General features: G+C 52.3%; 1 protein-coding gene across 1 annotated transcript in view; it reads right to left on the minus strand.

The window, feature by feature from the left end:
• The window catches only part of SDK1 (sidekick cell adhesion molecule 1), a 982,297-nt gene that overhangs the window by 102,513 nt on the left and 858,957 nt on the right, over positions 1-20,827 (minus strand). The window contains exons 29-30 of the mRNA XM_017533779.2: positions 11,847-12,041; positions 9,040-9,241 (exon numbers count right to left, since the gene is read on the minus strand). Of these exons, the coding sequence (XP_017389268.1) occupies positions 9,040-9,241; positions 11,847-12,041 (397 nt within the window). The remainder of the gene's footprint in view (positions 1-9,039; positions 9,242-11,846; positions 12,042-20,827) is intronic.

Raw genomic sequence — 20,827 nt, forward strand, 5'->3', positions numbered from 1 at the left:
GCTCCCCAAGGAGTGTCGGGAATTTCTCAGGAAGAGCTGACTTCTGGGGCCCTTGTGCTGATCTGGAGTGTAAAGTGAGTTCCCGTCTGATTCTCATGCTCTGTCCTCCTGGAGATCTTTACTGGCCAGGCCCAGCCTTGAAGGCCTCTCCAAGGTCCACCACCTGTCTGGCTGCAGGCAAAGACCCACCAGCCCCATATCCCTGCTGTTCACTGGGGCTGACATGATGCCAGGCGCATGGCAAGCACAACTTCTTTCAACCCGTGTGAGCTCTGTGAAAGGAGGCATCATTATTCCCATTTTGAGGATGATAAAACTGAGGCCCACTGCTGGAGGACTAGTAAATGGCAACATTCACATGTAACTTTACATAAGACCACATCCCTGGCAACCATCCAAGTGAAAAATGCCCCCCAGACCTTCGAAGATGTCAACAGCACCAAGGCTTCCCTGAGGTGCCTTTTGGTGTTACCACTTCAGGCCCACTTCCATCTGCCTACCCACCTTCCTTCTGTCCTTTCTTCTTCCCTCCCTCTCTCCCCTCCTTCCTTCCTTCTCTCCCTTCTGCCTCCCTTCCCACTTTCCTTCCTTCCTTTCTTCCCTTCCGCCCTTCCCTCCTTCTCTCTTCCTTTCTTCATTCCTCCCTCACCTTCCTTCCCTCTTTCCTTCCTTTCTTCTTCCTTCCCTCCTTCTTCCTCTCCCTTCCACCTTTCTTCCCTTTCTCCTTCCCTCCTTCCTTTCTTTGCTCCTCCCTTCCCTCCTTTCTTCTTTCTCTTTTTCCTCCCTTCCCTCTTTCCTTCCTTCCCTCCTTCCTTTTCCGTTCTCTTCTTTCCTTCTCCCCTCCCCTCCCCTTCCTCCCTCCCTCCCTCCCTTCCCTCCATCCTTCCCTTCCTTCCCTCCCTCCCTCCCTCCATCTTGCCATTCTACATGTAATGGGTCTCCCATGCCAAGCCCCATGCCATTCTTGAGACTAAGCCTTCAGCCACACTCTTCTGTGCACATGACGCTGGGTTCTTGGTCAAGCCCCAGTCGGTCATGGACCCAACCTACAGCTCGTGCATGCTCAGTCACTGGCTGGCTGGCTTCTCTCAGATGCCCCTCATGTGACTTCAGAATGAGCAAGTGAGAGAGTTGCTGTCTTATTCTCCCTGGCGGGCAGTGGCTCTGCATCAGGTGAGGGCTCCTCTCAGTTTCCAGGAAACTTGGGGTGCTTCAGGACTGTCAACCCCTATACCCCACATCTAAAATCTCCTCAACGATCACTCTAAGCTGAAGCCCTCATCACCTGAAAACCAATCTTCCATCCTCCCTCCCAATGGAATCTATAAACCAGTGGCTTTCAAAAGGAGCCCCGTGGACCCTCAGGACTCCGAAGCCCTCTGAAGTCCTGAGCCCCACACGGCCCGCATCAGCTAGCAGCATCTCTATGCTCATCGGGTTTATGCATTTGGCCTGGGTCATATTTGGTTTAAGGGAAAGATTCTGCTTTTTAGAAAACTGAAACCCATTTTTGGAAATCATGATCAGATTCTATTGCTGCTTTCATGTCACTGTCCTGCTTAAGATCAGATTACAGTGTTGCTCTACCAGCTCACACCTCAAGGCATGCCTTTCTGCTGCAGCTCTCCAGAACCTGGTCTGGTCTTGCTACTTCCCAGTCCCTGACTGCAGGCATGTCTCAGCCCCTCTGCACTTAGCATCCACAACAGGAAAAACAGCCACAGGAGGCAGCTGGCCTTGGTCCCAGCTTTAATGGAGATGCTTCTGAAGTCCAGACATAAAAATGACCTTTGCTCCAGGCTTCTGGGAGACAGCCTTTGCTAAGCTAAAACAAACAATTTCCCCTCTGCTCCTACATCCTAGAGGTTATTTTGTCTTGTCTGGGTGATAACCACATGTTATGTGGCCTCCTGTGGCCTCCCAGCCTCGTCCACCTGCACCGCCTACTGTAGCCTCACTGGCTCCTTCTCCTCCTATACCAGGAGGCAGCAGAGTGAGCATTAGGAACATGGACCATGAGGTCAAACCACCTGGCTTCTACCTCCCAGTTAACCTTGGACAGCATACTTTGCCTCAGTTTCCTTATCTGGGCTGATAATAGCACAAGCATCGTGAAACTGAAGTGAGGCTTAAACTCAGGTGAAGCACTCAGCAGTCAGGCATGTGGTGCAAGCTCGCTAAGGATCAGCTGTTCCTATAGATCCGTAAATATCTGCTTAGACGGCCCTGCCTGCTGTCCCCTGCACCTTGTTCCTTCCCTTCATCTTCTGCATCACAATGGGTGACATTTCCTTGACGACTGTCTGTCTGTCTTTATAGGACATCCACGAGGATGTGACCTCCCTGCCTTGTCCACCTGCAAGGTGAACAAGGACATCCACAAGGACAGGGACTGAGTCAGCCTCCTTTTCTGCTGTACCCCAAGAGCCAAGAACACCCAAGAGGTGCTCGGCAGATCTACAGAAGGCAGATCTGAATGAGTATGCTATTCTGCATCTCCGAAGTTTCTCAGCGTGGCAGGGGGAGGGGTGCCTATGAGGACATGTAAATACTAGCATTGTATCTTGCACACAGTAGGTGTTGCAGAAATGATTTGTTTACTGTTTATTTATTTGCAATTATGTTTACTTATTTATTTTTCTCGCTGGCCTCTGGCACTGATTTGCAGTTATATTCAGCATCACACTGTTTAGTATTTCACACTTTGCTACAATTTGGGGGTTTAGAGCCACACTGCAAGCTCCTTGAAGCCCCTCTCTCCGCTGTCCTGCCTGGGTCTGGTGCTGAGCCAGGCACACGCGGTGTGCTATAAGTGCATGTCAGGTGGCTGGACAAATCAGCCCGGCTCCCAGACAAATGGGGTTGGGTGCACAGGAGGACAGAGAGCAGAGTTCCTAGCGTGAGGCCTGTGTTTTGCTGGGCTCACTTCATTCAACGAGGATTGATGAAGTGTCTCTGGGAGCTGCAGGGAACACAAAGTGCAGATCTATGGGAGTTAACCCTCTTGGCAGAAGCGACACCAGTGCCCCAAAACCAGGTGGAAGGCAGCTCCAGCAGCTAAGGGATCAGCAGCCCCACCGCCCAAATGAGACACACAGAGGGCGGCACTATCATCCCCTCTCCTGGCTTTGTGATCCCAGACCGTAGCAACCTCTGTGCATTCACCCTAACCTGCCTCTTTATCTCCCTGCAGCACTGCTCCTGTGGATGACTGGTCTACCTCCCAGCCCAAATGTTTGATCCTTGAGACCCCTACCTCCATTGTTCCTGCCATGCTCCCTACTCTGGCAGAGCAGGACTTTGGTGACTCCACAATAAAAGAAGAAATGCACACAGGATGCAGAAACACCTTCCTGCAACCCTTCTAATTTCCCCCCCAATTCTCCACTCTTCACGCTGCCAGGCCAGCTCAAACCTCTGCTTTGGAGTGGGCCAAGCAGAATTCCAATGCTGGCTCTGCCACTACTCACTGGAGCAAGTCAGTTTCTCAGAGCCAAGCTCTATTTGGCTATGGAAATGGAGACAGCAGCACCCGGGCTTCCAGAACTGTTGTGAAAATGTCATCGCACCACCCAACCTCATGGAATCAGACGGATCATGGCACACAGCAGGCAATGAATACATGTGATGTGCTCTTTCCTGTCTTCCCGAAGGTTTTCCCTGGCTCCCGCACCCTGGAGCCCTCCTGTGTACCCAGGAACCCATCAGTGCCGCCTGCCACCTCCCTGGGCCTCTGCTTTTCCCCATGCCTTGCCTCCCAAGTCTCCACATACAAACTCAGAAACTGGATAGACAAAGGGATATTTTTGAGATCACATCTGCCATTTAACCTCTTTCTTCTAATCATCTCAAACTCAGGAAATAAATAATTTGGATAACACAGGACCCTCACTATCCAAACTTGCTATCAGAACTCTTGCTACCCCAAATCAATATATTTAGAAAGCCAGTTTGTACACATACTGCCTGGGATGGCTAATCACACATATGAACTTGACCTCCACAGCCAGAGTGTTCTGGAATGGATGTCAGGGAAGGACGTAGCTTAAGTTCCATGTTCCTCCCTCAGAGCTAAATGCAGTCTTTTTTTTTTTTTTTTTTTTTTTTTTTTTTTGAGATGGAGTTTCACTCTGTTACCAGGCTGGAGTGCAGTGACGCAATCTTGGCTCACTGCAACCTTTGCCTTTTGGGTTCAAGTGATTCTTCTGCCTCAGCCTCCTGAGTAGCTGGGATTACAGGCGTGCATCACCACGCCTGGCTAATTTTTGTATTTTAGTAGAGACAGGGTTTCACCATGTTGGCCAGGATGGTCTTGATTTTTTGACCTCATGATCCACCCACCTCAGCCTCCCAGAGTACTGGGATTACAGGTATGGGCCACCATGTCCAGCCACAGAGTCTTAAATAGGAGGAGCTCCATTCATTCATTTTGGTTCTAATATAAAATGGATGAGTGCTGAGCATCTTTTTAAAGCGATTCACTGCTGTCTTTATGTACTTATCTGGAAAGCACTAAAAATGTTTATTAAGAATTTGCTATAGGCCAGGCATGGTAGCTCATGCCTGTAATTCCAAGTGAGAATATCACTTGAGGCTAGGAGTTTGAGACCAGCTTCGGCAACATAGTGAGACCTTATCTCTAAAAAAATTAAAATAAAAAAATAAAAAATCTAAAACATTAGCTGGGCATGATAGCATATGCATGTAGTCCTGGATGCCCAGGAGGCTGAAACAGGAGGGTGTCTCGAGCCCGGGAGCTGGAGGCTGCAGTGAGCAATGACCGAGCTATTGTACTCCAGCCCAGGTGACAGACAAAAACAAAACAACAAACCAAATAAATTAACAAAAAGACTCAGACATCACTACTGCATCACAAAGAATATCAAACTCATGTATAATATCCTTGCCCAAGTTCATCTGATTCTTTTTTTTTTGGAGATGGAATCTTGCTCTGTCGCCCAGGCTGAAGTGCAGTGGCACGATCTCGGCTCACTGTAACTTCCTCTGCCCAGGTTCCACCAATTCTCCTGTCTCAGCCTCCTGAGTAGCTGGGACTACAGGTGTATGGCACCACACCAGGCTGATTTTTGTGTTTTTACAGAGATGGGGTTTCGCCATATTGGTTGGGCTGATCTGGAATTCCTGATCTCAGGTGATCCACCTACCTTGGCCTCTGTAAGCTCTGGGATTACAGGTGTGAGCAATGGTGCCTGGCTCATCTGATTCTTAAATACTGGTACTTTAAAAAATTACATTATATGGAAAAAGAAAAAAACAAGTCACCTGAATGGAACTAGTGCTGGTGTGCTGAGAGTCATTTAATCCCTGCTGTTTTCTGTGCTAATTCCCTCCAGGTTTTTCTGTCTTCTGTTTGGACCCACTGCACCTATCCCATGGGAGGGCTCAGAGGAGGGGCCAAGCCCATCACTACCCAGATGCACAGGCACCCGCTAAGCCCATGCGGCCACTGCTCTGTCCTAAAGTGACACCCAGAACCTCCAAGTCACACTGGGCTCAGAGCTCCTCTCTTCTTCCTCTCTACCGCACTTCTGTAGGAGGCTACCCCACCTCACAACTTCAACCACCCATAGGCACTGGGAATGCCTGAACACGTCTCAAACCCAACCCCTCTTCCTGGGGGTCTAGATCCATGTTCCCTGGATGCAGTCATGGTCACCAAATTTAGACAGTTAAACTCTTTATGTTTTTTGGATACTAGCAGATTTTATGCAACTGGTGAAAGTAAAATGTAGCTGTCAGGATTATTAAACAGGAAGGGAGATTATACGTGGCAGTGTACAAAATACCACTTTCCTGGGATTCTCCTGTGACATGTTCTCTATTGATAGGCAGAGGAAGCATTTGTCCTAGTTCTGGCTCATTAGGAAATTGACAGTGGTCTCTCCTGTATCAAATTAAACTGTCGGTCCTGAAACATGGACCTCTCCTTTCCAACATGAAGTCCCAGGCACACAATTAGTCTGTTTGGTTTCAGAAGCCTTCAGGAAAACTGGCCGGATATTTTTTTCCTTCTTTCAGGTGGTTACACAAAGGATGAGGTTATTTATATCTGTGAGCACACTGCCAATTAAGCTAAGCATCCTGTGTGGTTTACTGAATCAGGCTGGGCGCACCCGGCCACACTCCCCTGACCGTCAGGGCTGTGCCAGGAGAATTCCAGGACTCTGGGAGGATGCTATCTGCAACTAGGAGTGCCTTCCTCTGGAGGGACGAGGGCTGTGCTTCTCGAGGTCCATTGCTGTTGCTCGGAGGGTAAGTGATGCTGGCAGGAACCTGGCAGACAGTCTGACTATTCCGACTGCCTTATTTCTTGGCTGCCAGTTTGCTGGCGGTCAGTAATGAGGCAAACCTTGGACTCGCAGAGATGGAAGGAACAGCAGGATCTCTGCTCCAGCCCTGCCTTTCACAGATGAGAAGACAAAGTCTCAGCAGGCAGCCAGGGGCTGGACTTTTCCAAGACCACGTGGCTACTAAGGGAGACTGACTGTGGAGAGCTTGGTGTTCAGATGCACACACACTGGGTTTTCAGATATTGCAGACCCTTGTAAATTAAATGCAGAACATGGATTGTGTCTATGAAGACTTGACTTCTGGCTTATGGAATGTGATAGCTACAAACACCTCAGGAAGTATCTCTTCCATTTAGAGAAGTTGAGGCACCAGCATATGCATTACTTAAGATATCTCTGCCTCAATGTCTGCATGTGTAAAATGGGGATAGTGAGAAGTCTGGTCTGTATGTCCACATGGTGGTTACGAACATCGTATGAAATGACACGTGGAAGTGGTGTTGAAAATGACAGACTCCGGATGGGATGAGGGGATCCTGGCAATGATGATGGCGATGAGGATGACGGTGGTGGTGGTGGTGATGTCCTGCCAAAGTGTTAACCTTCTGGAAGCTAAGTGGCTAGATCACAAGGGAAAGAAAACACCTCAGAGGGGACATCCAGCCGGAGCTGCTGCAGCCCCGCTTTCCTAACACGAGGGGCATAACGGCAGTTGTGGGGATGGAACAGCTTTGCTAAATTTCAACCTGCCTCCACATGGACCTCACCAGATGCTGTGGCCTGCATGTGGGAGGCCAGGCAGTGACCTGCTGGAAACAAGCTCTGTGTGTAGGGACCATTCCACCTCAGTTTTCAGGAGAGCAGAGGACTGCTTGGACCATGAGACTGGAGAGGGTGGCAGGGTGGGTCCTTCGGGGCTGCAGAGGGCCGAGCTGTACACCTTCTTGGTCTGTGGTCTCCAGTGGGGGCCTAGGAGCTGTAGCGTGAGTTCCTGGGGGTCCATGTGACCTGCCTTGGGTTGCTCAGGGACTCTGGTCAGGATTTCCAATTGACACCCAGCCACACCTCCTGGGAACACCATGTGGGGGTGGCAAAGGTGATAATGGCACCCACGACCGTGACCGTCCAGAGGGCCTTATCATCATCTCCAAACCTCACAACTCAAACTGCAGGGAGCCAGAGATACCTAAGAACCCATCCCCTGTCCCAGATCACTCAACGGCAAGCGGCAGAAGCCAGGCTGAGACTGCACAGTTCCAGCCCTGTCCCAACACACCCACTGGGTCACCCCACCTGAACAAGTGTTTCGCCTCCATCCTTTCCAATGCCAGCCTTGGGAGGGGCTAGGTCCTTAAGCCTGGGATGGGAGTTTTGGGGGGCTTCTCTTCTCTTTGAACCCCACCATTGTCACATCTAGGACTAGTGGCACTCAACTCCAATCAGCCCTCACTCCAAAGCCTGAATTTTGTCCCCAGGGCAGGGCGGGACAGGGCAAGGGTGGTATTATGAGGAGCTGCCAGGGACACCTGGGACCTGTCTCCCTCCCTATGTTCAGGTTCAGCCCGGCAGGGCTGAGCCAGGCAGCCTCGAAGATGAGGCTGGCTGGGCACCATGGAGGCTGGGTGGGGGCTATGTGCAAGCAACCAACTTTTCTGGCCTTGGTCTTCCTCTGTAGCGTAAGTCATGGTCTCCCCTTACTGGGTGACTGCAGAAATGTAAAGCTGACCTATGTGACCACCTGAGAGAAAGAAGAAGCTCAGCCAGCCTGGAGACCACTGTCTTGGCCCCTCCACCCTTTTAAGTGCTGATGCAGGCTCCAGAGCTCTTGGACACTGGACTCACTCCAAGAGCCCTGCTCCCCAGCCTGGAATGTGAGCTCAGTGACAAGTGACCAAACTCTAGACAGATGAGAAGCACAAGGCAGATGTCCCGGGTGGCCTTGCCCAGGCAGGGCCTATAAACCCAACCTGCCCCAGGAGAGCCTGGGCAGGGCACACAGCAAGGGTGCAGGACTCCTGGGATGGCTTCGGAGCCCTAGGACGCCTGTTTGTGCAATGGTGGCAGTTCCTTTGGTTGTAAAGAGTGGATGGACCTGTAACTGCAGCCAGGAGGACCCTGGGGGACCCTCAGGATGCCGCTGCTACCATCAGCACAACCCTCTCCTGTGCTGAGCCCAGTGGTCCACTAAATAACTGGGAACTGGGTGAGTGGGCAGATTCTTGTCTTGTCCCAGGCATGCCCTCCTATCTCCTCGTCAGCCATCATGAAGGAAGCACAGCACTCATGGCACCATCCATCTCCCTGCTGCTTTTGAGAATGCAAAGGGAAGCAACGTCCCTCCGGCCCGGGATGCCCAAGGCCGGCCCCGCCCTCCTCCACATGCTCCCCTCCCCACTGCCAGCCTTGGAAAGGGCTAAGACTCGAGCCCCTACATCCAGCCCCCCATCACCTCCGCCTCACCAATCCCTGGGTCCTGGGGTGTTCAAACCAGCCCTGCACAGCTGGAAGAGCAGACTCCTGGAAGGGGCTGGAAGTGGGTCCTTGGAAGTGGCTCCAGGACCCGGGAGTTCTGAGGTTCCCAGCATGGGGAGTGTCAAAGTAAAAGGGGGCCTGTGTCCTCAGGGGTGTGCCTGCTTGCCCCACACAGACTCCCCACTATCTGGATAGGAGCTGGCTGGAGGTGGCCAGGACCTGGTTCCCCAGTGAGGTCCTCCTGCCTTCTCAGTACCTTTCGACGACGCAGGCTGTGGCCTCGTGGCTGATGGACGAGGAGAAGGTCTGCCACTCCCCCCGGGGTAGCTCTCGCACCTGCACAGTGAAGTACCGGATAGGGGAGGCCCCATCGCTGCCCGGAACCCACTGGAGCCGGAGGCTGCGTGCGGTCACTTCCGCCTGTGGCACCAGGAGCTCTCTGGGGGGCGCCGGCCGCTCTGCAACCAAACGAGGACAGACCAGGGGCATGTGAGAGGCTGCCCTTCCCAAGGAGGATCCCCAGGAGGCTACACCGCTGAACAGGCTGACTGCCCACCCATGAGAGCTGCCTGAATGCAAAGGACAGGCTGAAGCCGGTCCCCTCCTTGCAGAGACTGACACACAGGAGCAAAGCTGCACAGGAGTCCTGGGGCCACCAGACCACCAGGCACTCTGTCTGTGATGACAGGTGGGGTCGCAGGGGCTTGGGGGCTCCTTTGGTCTCTCTTTTTCTGATGTTGGGCTCAGTCTACCTTTAAGGCTGAATTTTCTCCCCCTCGCAGTCACCCAGAGCCTAAAAGCATCTACAGCCTCTACTCAGTGCTGCTCTGGGCTGTCACTGCCTCTGCTGTCTGCAGTAGCTTGGACAGGGGATGCAGGGTGCCCAGAGCCAGGCTCGGCCTGGAGTGCCCATCACCTGGTGCTGCTGTGCCTCTGCACCCCATAGATTTCAGCAGAGAAGCTCCGCAGCAGAAGGAATAATTGTTTAATTGTTTATCATGAAGATTATTGATTCTGATTAGAATGTGTGGTGTGTGTAAAGCGGCAATTGATCGTCGGCCCGCAGTGGCGGCCATGGGAGGAGTGCTTCCATCTCACTTCATCAGCACTTGCCTCCGCAAGCACACACCCTGGCCGCGTGATTTCTCCTGGCCTCCGGGATGGTGGCCCAGGGTCTCCTGTTTCAGAGGCCCCCTCCTGGACTCAGCAGTAACTAGCAAGTCTCTTGGATTCCCTCTCTCTGAGCCACGAGGACAGAGGATGGGGGCTCTGGTGGAAAATCTCTGAAATCTCGGGGCCCGATAATCAGGTGCCATGGTGTAGGGTGGGGCTGTTGAGTGGGACGCAGGGAAATAAGAGGACTTGCTGTGAGACTGCGTCTGTGACGCACCTGCACACATGCCTGGCTCATGGGAGGGGCACAGTCAATGCTTAAGAAAAATGAACCATAAAACCACATGAGTACATTGGAAAATCAAGTCAGAATGTCTGCTTGGGAGAGTCATTACCATCTTCCTGAGATGCTGACAGCCTTGAGTGCTGATACCCGGGGTGACAGCAGGAAGATGGGAGCACCCTTCATGGGGCATCTCTTCCATGTGCTTCATGCTACAAAAACAGCATGGGTGTCTGTGGTGACTGAGGGCTTCCATCCTTCCAACTAATAGCATTAACAATTAATAATAATAATGATAGTGGTAATGGTCATGGAGGGCATGTGCTTTCATTGAATGCTGTGGGGGGACTGAACTTGGGGGCTCATGCCTGCAATCACAGAGCTTTGGGAGGCTGAGGCTGGAGGATTGCTTGAGCCCAGGAGCTGGAGACCAGCCTGGGCAATGCAGTAAGACCCCCCATCTCCACAAAAATCAAAGTAATTAGCCTCACATGGTGGCTCGAGCTTGTAACCCCAGCACTTTGGGAGGCCAAGATGGGTATTATGGCAAGACTCTGTCTCTACAGAACATAGTTAGCAAGGCATGGTGGCGTGTGCCTGTAGTCCCAGCTACTGGGGGCGCTGAGGTGGGAGCACTGTTTGAGCCCAGGCATTCCAGGCTGCAGTGACCTACAATCACATCGCTGCACTCCAGCCTGGGCGACAGAGTAAGACCTTGTTTCAAAAATAAAAAAACAAAAATAGGAGCGAGGCCAGAGCTCTGTGCTCCAAGTGTCCCTACAGGGGTGCCTGGAAGCTCCCCCGCCCCGTCCTCATTCCCACAAGGTCCCTGGGTATGGCCATGATGTTAGGACCTGGAATGGGAGCCAGGGCTGCTGAGGTGAGGGTTCTGTGGCATCAACCCTGGATGATGCAAGGTCTGAGGACAGGTGCGAAGCCTACTGAGAAGGGCGCCTGCTATAGACTTTCACGGGAAGAGCTGGCCTCATGGTGTCAGAGAGGGGTCCAAATCCCAGCTCCACAGCTGTGTGTCTGGGCAAATAGTAAAACTCTCTCAGATTCCTCCATCTCATCTTTGGTAAAAAACAGAGCTAATGCCACACTGCTCCCTGGGCTCCAGGGAGGATAAGCCAAGTGCAGTGCACAGAGCACCTGCCCCCCTGCCACCCCGTGTGTGGAACAGAGCCCTGCTCGCCTGGCAGTTCTCAGAGGGAATTCAGCTATTTGGAAAACTTAGTTACTGAGCACCTGCTCAACGGGGGATATGGTTTAATATCAGAGACCGGGGGCTGCCTTCAGGGAGCTCATCCTCAAACATGGTGACTGTGCAGCCTTGCCCCAGGTACTCAGCCTCTGCAAGCAACGTTGTTCTCCTCAAACCTGAGACCATCTCACGTGTCTGAGAGAGGTGTGAGGCTGAGGGTGTCACTGCAAAGCTCACATGTCGGAGAGAGCAGGTGTGAGGCTGAAGGTGTGACATGCAATGCTGTTGGACGGCATATCTAGCTCCGTCTTGGGCTAGTGGGTGTTTCGTAAATGCTCATGTCCCTTTTCTTTCTCTGAAGGGAAGGCCAAAGCCTCCCAGGTACCCGAAGACCCCAGAGGGTCTGACTGAAGAAGCAGCACCTGCCACGTCCACAGCATCCCTGGGTCCCCACAGGTCTTACCTCTCTTCTCGGTGGTGATGACGGTGGCCTCCAGTGGCTCCCCCCAGCCCTGCCTCGTCTTGGCGGACAGCCTGAAGATGTATGCGGACTCTGGGGCCAGGTCGGTGGCTGTGAACTGCCTCACTGTGGCGCCGACCTCCACAGTGGTGAAGGTGTGGGGGCTGCTGCTGGCCAGGCGGTAGGCGATCTGGTACCCTGTGGGCAGGCAGCACAGAAAACAGCCACTGAGTCACTCGCCCATGGTACAGGGACATCCTGTGCCCACACTCCATGCTGGCCCCTGGAGTAGAAACCCTGGCAAGGCCATCTGTCTCTTCTCTGTTGCTGGAGGTCACTCCTATGCACGGAAAGGGCAGTCTTATGGCCGTGATGAATGGTGGGCCCTGAGTGGCATTTCCCGTGAAGCTTGTTTCCCGCTCCATCCTTCACGGGAACAAGGTGTGAACACGGGTTCTTCTTTCCTGAGGACACTACAACTTGGTGAGCATGCCACAAGGACCTGGTCCCACCCTGCTCCCCATGGAGCTGCAGAGGGCTGTGGGTTCTTAGTCCCTGCCTCTCCCTCCCTCCTGCAGGCCGGCCCTCCCCCTCATTCTCTTAGGAAGTCCTTTAATTCTTGCCAACGGCAGCATGGCCTGCGCAGACAGGACAGCAGCCCCACACCTGCCACTCCTCCTTCCCTTCTTCCTCTTCCCTGTCTGCCTGCACCTCTGACCCCCCAGCTTCCTCCTGGGAGCCCGGCAGCCATTCAGCCCCTTCTGCGGCCCAACCCCTCCTGAACAGCCCCGCCAGGGCAGCTCTGCTTACAGAATCCCCTGTGCTTCCTAGTTGAGGGAAGGCTCCTGGCTCCCTAAGTTTCTCAATTAGGTTGGGCTTGGGGTTGACCAGACATTCCTTATTAACGATCACCCCTCTCCACTGGCCGCCCCAGGGCTCCCCCACTGGCGTGTGGACAGGCCTTGTCCACACCTCACAGACAACATGCGGTCCGGCGACTGAGCTTCTGTGCTGATTAAAACCAGAACGGATGGGGTGCTGTGGTTTCCAACAAAATTAATGACAGCCCAACTATTGAAGTTAAACAAAAGAGGATGCCTCAGGGAACAGAGCCGAACTCTGGCCTCGACAGGGCTGCGACTTTGTGGAGCGGCCTCTGTATAGGGGGCTCACCCTGTATGGGGAGGAGTTGCAGGGCAACCCCACACCGCCTGCCTGCCCCTGTTGGCCTCTGCTCTGGTGAACCCTCCCTCTGTCTGCTCTTCCTCTTGTCCTCTGCTTGGGTGAATACTTCCCTCTCTCTGTTCTTCCTGCTCTTGGGTCTCTAGCTTGTGGGTGACTAAGCTCACGGGCATCCTCCCAGCTCCTGCACCTTGTTATTCATCCAAGGGTTTAATGAGCCCCTCCCCAGCCCACCATCTGGGAGGTCAGACTTCAAGTGCATCCTTGCATCGGGCCCCAGGCATCACCAGTTACCATCAGCATCCTAATCACCACCACACAGACCAGGGACACATGTCCTGCCCTGTCCATGGCGCCGCCAACTCTAGGCCCAAGCCCAGGTGTCTGCAGGACCCTGAACTTAGGTCCCCAGAGTGGCCATCACAGCCACTGCCTCGCCTCCCACAGACAGGCTGTCCTCCCCACAATGGGGACCAGGTGTCCTGAGACTTCCTGGATGTGGCCCTGCTGGCCTTAGGCCTCTGACAAGGGTATCCCTGCTAGAACGCTGTTCCTTCCAAGTCACTGAAATATCGAAGGCAGCACAGAGATGGCAGCCAGCTCTTCCCCCAGGCCTCCCCTTCCCCCCCACCTCTGTATAGTGAGAGTAGGGAGAGGGCCAGCTCTTCCCCCAGGCCTCCCTTCCCCCCACCCCTGTGTAGTGAGAGTAAGGAGAGGGCCAGCTCTTCCCCCAGGCCTCCCTTCCCCCCCACCTCTGTATAGTGAGAGTAAGGAGAGGGCCAGCTCTTCCCCCAGGCCTCCCTTCCCCCCACCCCTGTGTAGTGAGAGTAAGGAGAGGGCCAGCTCTTCCCCCAGGCCTCCCCTTCCCCCCCACCTCTCTATAGTGAGAGTAAGGAGAGGGCCAGCTCTTCCCCCAGGCCTCCCCTTCCCCCCCACCTCTCTATAGTGAGAGTAAGGAGAGGGCCAGCTCTTCCCCCAGGCCTTCCCTTCCCCCCACCCCTGCGTAGTGAGAGTAAGGAGAGGGCCAGCTCTTCCCCCAGGCCTCCCCTTCCCCCCACCCCTGCGTAGTGAGAGTAAGGAGAGGGCCAGCTCTTCCCCCAGTCCTGCCTTCCCCCCACCTGTGCCCCATCCCTTCACAGGGAGAGTAGGGAGTCTGCCATGTGCACACAATGGGAGCCCAGTCTGAGGCTTCCAGGATCCTGGCTGCCCTGCACCCTGACGCTGAGGAGAGCATTGCTACAGCAGCTACACTGCCCATGTCCAGTCAGGGACCCTGCTGCGTCCCTGCAGCTGCTTCCCATGCCAGACCTCACCGCAGGCCTGCCAGTAAGCATACAATGAGGACGAGGCTGTGAAGCTCAGAGGAGGATTCCCAGTGAGAAAGTGATGAGGGAGCTGGGCTGAAGCCCCACATGCCTACTCTTCCTGGGAGAAGTAAATACCCACGCTGATCTGTAAGCAAAGGGAGAGCATCCCCTCACCAAGTCCCAGTTCCTCAGGCCCACAAACCCCAGGGCCCACCACACAGAATTGTCCTCTCCAACAGAAGCCAGTGGCCCCTCAAAGGAAGGACACACCTTTGGGGGAGCACCTCTGGGTTGGAATCCCGCTCTGCAAATCATTCACTGTGTGACCATGGACAAGCAATGTGGCCTCTCCAAGCCTCAGTTTGCTGGACTACAGGGTGCAGGTTGAAGACAGGATGCCTCATGGGAGGCCAGCAGTGCTCTGGGGGCCCATGGTGGTGATGACCTGGCTGGCACAGACATGTGCCTGGTTGCTCCTAGCTTTAATATTATTAAAAAATAATCGCAGTCACTACTTCTCCTCCTCCAGCCAGGAGGACACCTTCCCTAGCAGTCCATCGCCCTGTGGCGGCCAGTATGACCACAGAGCTATCATTCCTCACGCAGCCTCCATGGAATTTTGTTCCCAGGACCTGTCCACAGGCACCGATGCGGGGTTGGTGCCATAGGCCCTGCAGTTCCAGGACAGGGTGGTGAATGCCCACCGGAGGCAGCACAGGGGCACAGAACAGACATGGCCAAGCCCCCAGCCCAGCCCTGAAGAGGGGTACCAGGACTGGTCATCACACAGGAGCAACACCACCAGCTTTGCAATGCCTGATTGAGTTAGCTACCTACGGTACCTGCTCAGCACTGAGCAGGCCACAGAGCAGGAGGCCCTGGGCTGGAGTTCCCCCTTGAACCAAAAATTCCCCAACAGTGTTCTGCATCCTCAGAGCCAGGAGAACAACCCTAATTCTAAGGCCTTTGGCAGCTGCCTTCTGCCTGGAAACAGCACCTCTTGCCACGGAATCAATATTCATATTGGAAACCTTCTAGGCTTAAGTTACATTTTGTTTAAAGGCATTCAATATTCTATTATAATTTCTTGAGTTGGATAATATTCACATGGCTCAAAAATCATGCAAAAATGTCGAGTAAAGAGTGCAAAGTGGCTGGATGCAGTGGCTCATGTCTGTAATCCCAGCACTTTGGGAGGCTGAGGAGGGTGAATCACTTGAGGTCAGGAGTTCAAGACCAGTGTGGCCAACATGGTGAAACCCTGCCTGTGCTAAAAATACAAAAATTAGCCGGGCATGGTGGCTCACTCCTCCTGTAATTCCAGTACTTTGAGAGGCTAAAGTGGGCAGATCACGAGGCTAGGAGTTTGAGACCAGTCTGATCAACATGGTGAAACCCCATCTCTACTAAAAATACAGAAATTAGCTGGGCATGGTGGCACGTGCCTGTAATCCCAGCTACTCAGGAGGCTGAGGCAGGAGAATCGCTTGAATCTGGGAGGCGGAGGTTGTGGTGAGCCAAGATTGCACCACTGGACTCCACCCTGGGTGGCAGAGCAAGACTCTATCTCAAAAAAAAAGAAAGAAAAAAAAGAAAAAAAAAATTAGTCGGGCATCGTGGCAAGGACCTGTAATCCCAGCTACTTGAGAGGCTGAAGCAGAACTGCTTGAACCTGGGAGGTGGAGGTTGCAGTAAGCTGAAATGTGCCACTGCACTCCAGCCTGGGCAACAAGAGTGAGACTCTGTCTCAAAAATAAATAAATAAATAAAATAAAAATAAAAAGAGTGCAAAGCATGTGTCCCTCCAGCCTGTCTCTTGTAAACAGGTGCGATCACTGGTTTCTTGCATTATTTCTGGAGGAGAGTTAAGGATACGGAAACATCCCTGTTTGGGAAGTTGGAAATGACTCCTACTTCCCCACAACCACCAGGGGAAAGTCAGTCTGCAACTGGCACAAAAAGCAGGTGATCTCGCTCCAATGCCACCATCCATGCATATTTTTAAACTAAAGAAAGATACTTGGCAAAGAGAAACCACACTTTGGCATCCCAGGCCTCCCATCCTGCCCTTGGCTTTTCTCACGGACTCCTCCCCGGTCGGTGCCCACCTGTGAAGATGCCTGCTTTCCTCTTGGATCCTTTGGAAGGTTTCTCATGGTTTTGGTTCTTCTAATACTTCCCTTAAAGCTTCCATGTATGCAATTGACTCAAGCCTTGGCTTCTGTGGACAGTAGCTATTGCAGCCTTGCTAGGGACTACCATGCTCTCTCACCCAGACTCTGCCTGTCACACAGTTTTGGTTATGTTATTGTTTTTCTTTCTCCTAGTAGTTACATTTATAGTTTTTTTGTTTGTTTGTTTTTTGAGATAGGGTCTTACTCATTGCCCAGGCTGGAGTGTGGTGGCATGATCACAGCTCACTTGTAGCAGCTAGCTCTTGGGCTCAAGCGATCCTCCTGCCTTAGCCTCCTGAGTAGCTGGGACCACAGGTCTGAGCCGCTGTGCCTGGCTCTAACGTTTACACTTTTAAATACATTTATATTGTTATTTTCTGATTTATGAACTAACGCTGAATGATACCTTTTGACACTCGCCCACTGCTATGAGAGATATGTAAAGCAATGTTCACATGACCTCAGACCTTCCCCATAGACGCGCCCTGGCTTTGTGAGTCATTTCATTATTTGTATGTTGTTGTGACATGGAGTGTTTGCACTTCACTGTGTAACCAGGGGCTGAGGGTGAAGAGCAAGGCCCATTTCAGTAGTGGGTAAAGGGGCATATGGGGAGATAAAGGCTGGGGACACAGCTGACCTCTCTACCTGGCAGTGCTGCCACCAGGATTTCAGGGCACATACAGAGGCCAGAGCATTCTAAGCCCAGAAGAATGGGTTTAGAATTTCTGGCTGAGAAAGCAGGTGATCTCGGTCCAATGCCGCCATCCCGTGCATAGTTTTAAACTAAAGAAAGGTACTTTGCATAGACAAGCCACACTTTATAATAAAGCAAAAGACCACATTGGCAATAAGAATTGCCAATAAGAATCTGATCAAACACATCACTTGAAAAACATCAAGAATGGGCCAGGTGTGGTAGCTCATGCCTGTATTCCCAGCACTTTGGGAGGCTAAGGTGGGTAGATCACTTGAGGTCACGAGTTCAAGACTAGCCGGGGCAATGTGGTAAAACCCTGTCAGGAGGCTGGGGCAGGAGAATTGCATGAACTCTGGAGGTGGAGGTTGCAGTGAGCTGAGATCACGTCACTGCACTCCAGCCTGGGTGACAGAGCAAGACTCCGTCTCCAGGAAAAACAAACAACAACAAAAAAACCTCAAACCAAAAACATGAAGAATGATGTGCAGCCTGGCGTAAGTTCAGGCATTTGAACCTCGTTTCTAGAGATGAAGAGATACGAATCTTTCCCTAAAGCAGCAGAAACCATTCTTGTTAAAAACAGACTGATGTATGTATGTGTGGGTTTCAGCCAGCTCCCTCCATCCACACTGACAAGGTGGACTGATTTTGCACAGCGGCTGAACAAATTTCTTTTTTGCAGTGTAAAAAAAATGCCTATCCCTAACAGCAAGGAGAAAGCCCCTAATGGAAGATGCTTGGAGGCCTGGCCCTGCCATACAATTAACGAGGGAATTACCTCATGTCCCTGATGGCCAGGAATGAACCTTTCCTGCAGATCCCACCAGCCTGCCTAAGTTCCCTTAATTTGTTACTTAACATGTTGAAGAGTTGTGTGTGATCAAGACTTATTCAAAATCCAAATTGCCTTTCAGTGACTATGTCTGAATTAATGAGGTATTATTTACTTTCAGGAGCAGGACATGGTTATAGATGTGTTTTCATTATTGTTTAATCTTTACTGTTTTACCATGTTTTATCTCTGCTAAGATTATTCCATTGCTAGAGGTAGTAATCCTGAGATGAAATGAAGATGTTGTTCAAAAGCACATCTTGTGGATCATAGGATTTGGGGATTATGTGGGAACTGGTTTCTTCCTGCCAAGCCGTCCGAGGTCTGCTTACAGACCCTCCTTTCTGTCAATGGCCCCACCTGACTCTTCCGTCTTCCCCAGGGTGAGCCTTGCCCTTGGCCATGCCACAGACTACACTGGCTTCCATCACACGATCCTCACTCACCCCTTCACTGCCCAAGTAAGCCTCACCTCACCTACCTTGGAGGATACACTGCCTTGGATTTGTGAGTTGTTTCTCATGTGTGGCTGTTGCCTCTGTCTCAGAAGCTCCTGACTGGATGGCAGGGAGCCAGGAGACCTGAGTCCTGACCCAGCCCTCAGGCAAGTTCTAACCTCTGCCTGACTCTCAGTTCTCATCTCTTGCTATTAATCATTTTTTAAAATTCAAAACACAGATGGGGTCTCCCTATGTCACCCAGGCTGGTCTCAAACTCCTGGGTTCAAGCAATCCTTCTGCCTTGGCCTCCATAAGTGCTGGGATTGCAGGTGTGACCCACTGTGTCTGACCTCTATTATTTTTTTTTTTTGAGATAAAGTTTTGCTTTTGTTGCCCAGGCTGGAGTGCAATGGCTCCATCTCGTTCATCATAACCTCTGCCTCCTAGGTTGAAGGGATTCTCCTGCCTCAGCTGCCCAAGTAGCTGGGATTACAGGCACCTGCCACCATGCCTGGCTAATTTTGTATTTTTAGTAGAGATGGGGTTTCTCCATGTTGGTCAGGCTGGTCTCGAACTCCCGACCTCAGGTGATTCGCCCGCCTCAGTCTCCACAACTGCTGGGATTATAGGCATGAGCTACTGCACCCAGCCTTCATTTTTTAAAATGGAGCCACAGCTTATTAGGGGCCTCTATATTCCAGGCACTTTATAGCTACCATATTAAGACTTCATGACATTCCCCAGGTAGATATTTCTGTTTCCACTTCACATCTGCAGGCAAGGAGGGGGTTGGGTGGCCTTGAGCACACAGTGAACAGGGCAGGGCTAGGGCCCTTCAGCACTGAGCCCCAGCTCTTCCCAGGATGCGCTGCTGTTGGCCTCAGGTCCCTACTGCTGCAGTATGATAGGATTCTGATGATTAAAGAAAAGGGAGAAAAAACAAAAAGCAATTCAGAGAAAGTCACTCAGCAGCATATTCTGAAGGTGCTTGTCACAGAGTGGGGGAAACTGCACAACAACTAGAAACAGCCCCACATTGTGGGGTTAGGGGTCCCCCTTGGGCCCAGCCATAGAGTCACCTCCAGCATGTGACGGCCATCTGGGAAGGCGGATTGTTTCAGAAAATGCCAAATAAATGGAGCCCTCTGGAAAAGCCTTGGGGAGTAGCATCAAGTAAGAGGTCGGTCAAGGTGGGCCAGGAAGAGCCCTATGTAGTGGGCACTGGAGGCAAACCCACCAGATCTGAGAGGGGGACAAGCAAGCTGCGAGGTGTAGGCTGGGGTGGAACGGAGCGGCAGAGAGGACCCACAGGAGCAGCGCTGCTCTCTGCAGCACCTGGAGCACAAGGAAGGGAACCTGAGTGCTCCCAGGGAAGTGGTGGCAGGGGGACAAGGCACTCTGGATGTCACACTTCCGTGGGACTGGCGGGGGTCACCGTTTGCAGAGCTGGCCTTGAGGTGCACAACGAATAGGCTCATGCAGGACAGCGGGGCTTGCTTTTCAGAGAGGCCTGGGGCCCTGCCCCAGGACAAGATCCTTTCCATTGATGGACTCTTTCTGCATGAGTCCCAAGGGCTCCACCCAGCTCCAAGACAGCCTAGACTGTGTGGGGTGAGGCCCTGTGATGTGGTGCTAAAGTTCTCTCAGCCCCTCAGTCCCATAGCGCTCTTAGGGCTTCAGCTTTTCAAGATTTTATATATATCTGAAAAAAATATATATCTTTTGAAAAATATATACAAACACACACGCATATCATATACAAATACATACACATATGTACATACATATATATACATACATACATATAGTTGTGGCCATATACACATACACATATATATACACACACATAATTGCTTCCTTTTTATAAAAGCCATCCAAAAAAGCAGGAAAAAACAAAGCCCCATGAAATCTCCTTTGGCCCTGTGGTGGGTGCCCCAGGAGCAGACCCGGAGGCCAGAACCGGAGTGCAAATGATGGTTTGGGGGGGTCACCCCAGGAAAGAGGAGTTGGGTAGAGAAGTGAGATGGAGAAGAAGGAAGCTGACGAATGTGTGTGTATCTGTGTGTATCAGGGCAGGAGCTGTGGGGCCAGGCTCCTCCCACTGGGGGGCTGGTGGAGAACCTGTTAGCCTCGTCCCTGACATATGACACGGGGGAGAGATGCAGTGTGCACACTCCGTCTCTCAGTGGTAGGTTGAGGGTTGTTGGGGGCACCCCTTGAATGTATAGCCCAGTCCTTGAAACCCAGCAGGCTCCAGCAGTCATAGAAAGCCCTTGGCCAGAGTCCCAGACGGTGGCCTGGAAGCTGGGGTGGCAGCATGCTGATCTACAGCAAGGCCATGCTACCACT

The sequence above is a fragment of the Cebus imitator genome, unplaced genomic scaffold (assembly GCF_001604975.1).
Source record: "Cebus imitator isolate Cc_AM_T3 unplaced genomic scaffold, Cebus_imitator-1.0 Scaffold82, whole genome shotgun sequence".
Taxonomy (NCBI): Eukaryota; Metazoa; Chordata; class Mammalia; order Primates; family Cebidae; genus Cebus; species Cebus imitator.